Below are 1,702 nucleotides of genomic sequence, written 5' to 3' on the forward strand. Positions count from 1 at the left end.
AACACCACATTTCAAAGGTGTTTTTGCCCAGCTTTCACAATGATACATAGAAATCAGAAATGGAAAATATGTGATTGTTGTATGATAAAACTGCTGTAACTGCAGAACCTGTATTCACTTACCCATATCCATAGTCTCTTTAGGCATTTTTAAGGTCCTCCAGGCAATTCTATGGTGTGCTTACCTTGGAAATCATCATACCACTTGCATTGATCTATCACAGTGATATCCAACCTTTGGTCCTTCAGATATTTTGGACTTCATTTTCCAGAATTTCTGACTATTGGACAAGCTGGGAGGACCAACGTCTGGGCAAGACTGATCTATCAGAGTCTTGGAGAATGATCTCTAGGTCTTCCATGTAATCCTGTATTATTCGGGAACCAAAAATCAGGTAATTTAATGGCATTTGCATATTCAAGGGCCCAGCTAAAGAAAGGCATTGGTTGCAGATACAGGAGTCCTACCATAGTCAACTAATAGAAAGGATGACAGATGGGTTGGAGAAAAGAAGGCGTTAGGCTAAAGCAGACCTATTGCGTCCTCCACAAGTTGGAAGTCCATCCCTTCTTGAGTCTCTCCAGTAATTTCTGTAGAGCCTCCTTGACCTCCTTGTTGCGGAGGCTGTAGATGATGGGGTTCATCATGGGAGTCACAACACAATACAATGTGGAGATTAGTGTGTCGATCTCCAAGGAGTAGCCAGCCTTAGGTCGATTGTAGTTGACATTGGCCATCCCGAAGTAGATGACCACCACCATCAAGTGGGCAGTGCAGGTGGAGAAGGCCTTGCTCCGGCCCGTGTTGGACTGGATCCGCAAGATTGCGATCAGGATGAAGACATAGGACAAGACAATGAACAAGAAAGGGCTCAGACCCATGAAGATGCTGGCCAAGTGGAGTGCCATCTCGTTGATGTAAGTGTCACTGCAAGCGATTTTCAGGAGCGGAGGGACATCGCAGAAGATGTGGTCGATGCGGTTGGACCCACAGAAGGACAGTTTGGTGGCCAGAGAAGTGTGGACAGCCGAGTCCAGGAGGCCCCAGACCCAGGAGGCCAATGCGAGAGGGAAGCGCACCTGGTTGGACATCAGGTTGCTGTACCTTAATGGCTGGCAAATGGCAGCATAGCGGTCGTAGGCCATGATGGCCAGCAGTGCACATTCGGAGCCTGCGAAGGTCATCAGGAAGAACATCTGGGCCATGCACTGGTTGTAGGAAATGGTGCTTCTCTGGCGCAAGAAGTTCACCAGGATCTTGGGGATGGTGACGGATAAATAGCAAATATCCATGCAGGAGAGATGGCTGAGGAAGAAGTACATGGGGCTGTGAAGGTGGGAATCCAGCTGGATGAGGCTGATGATGGTGGTGTTTCCAATGAGAGTCACCAAGTAGATGATGAGGAACACGAAGGAGAGGTAGATCTGTCCATGTGGGACAGCTGAGAAGCCCAGGAAGATGAACTCCTCCACAGGTGTTTGGTTCCTGGCATCCATGAAGCTCACAAGGGAAGACTGAGGAAGGGAAAACAAGGGAAAAGAGAATGTGTAGAAACACTACAACACAACTCCATCTAATCTCTACTTTTCTTTCCTTTGTGATGTTAAATGGTGGTTCAAAGGCAGTCCTTGTATATTACGATTGGGGTCCTGCTGATGATCTATGAGCATATAATCTGGGTTCATACATATGTACATTGTTT

General features: G+C 47.0%; 1 protein-coding gene across 1 annotated transcript; it reads right to left on the reverse strand.

Moving 5' to 3' along the window:
- Positions 1-408: 408 nt before the first annotated feature.
- LOC132775568 (olfactory receptor 5V1-like) lies at positions 409-1,496 on the reverse strand. The gene has a single exon (XM_060776286.2). It carries the CDS (start codon positions 1,494-1,496, stop codon positions 534-536), a length of 963 nt encoding a protein of 320 aa, XP_060632269.2. The 3' UTR covers positions 409-533.
- Positions 1,497-1,702: the final 206 nt, after the last annotated feature.

The sequence above is a fragment of the Anolis sagrei genome, chromosome 5, assembly GCF_037176765.1.
Source record: "Anolis sagrei isolate rAnoSag1 chromosome 5, rAnoSag1.mat, whole genome shotgun sequence".
NCBI lineage: Eukaryota > Metazoa > Chordata > Lepidosauria > Squamata > Dactyloidae > Anolis > Anolis sagrei.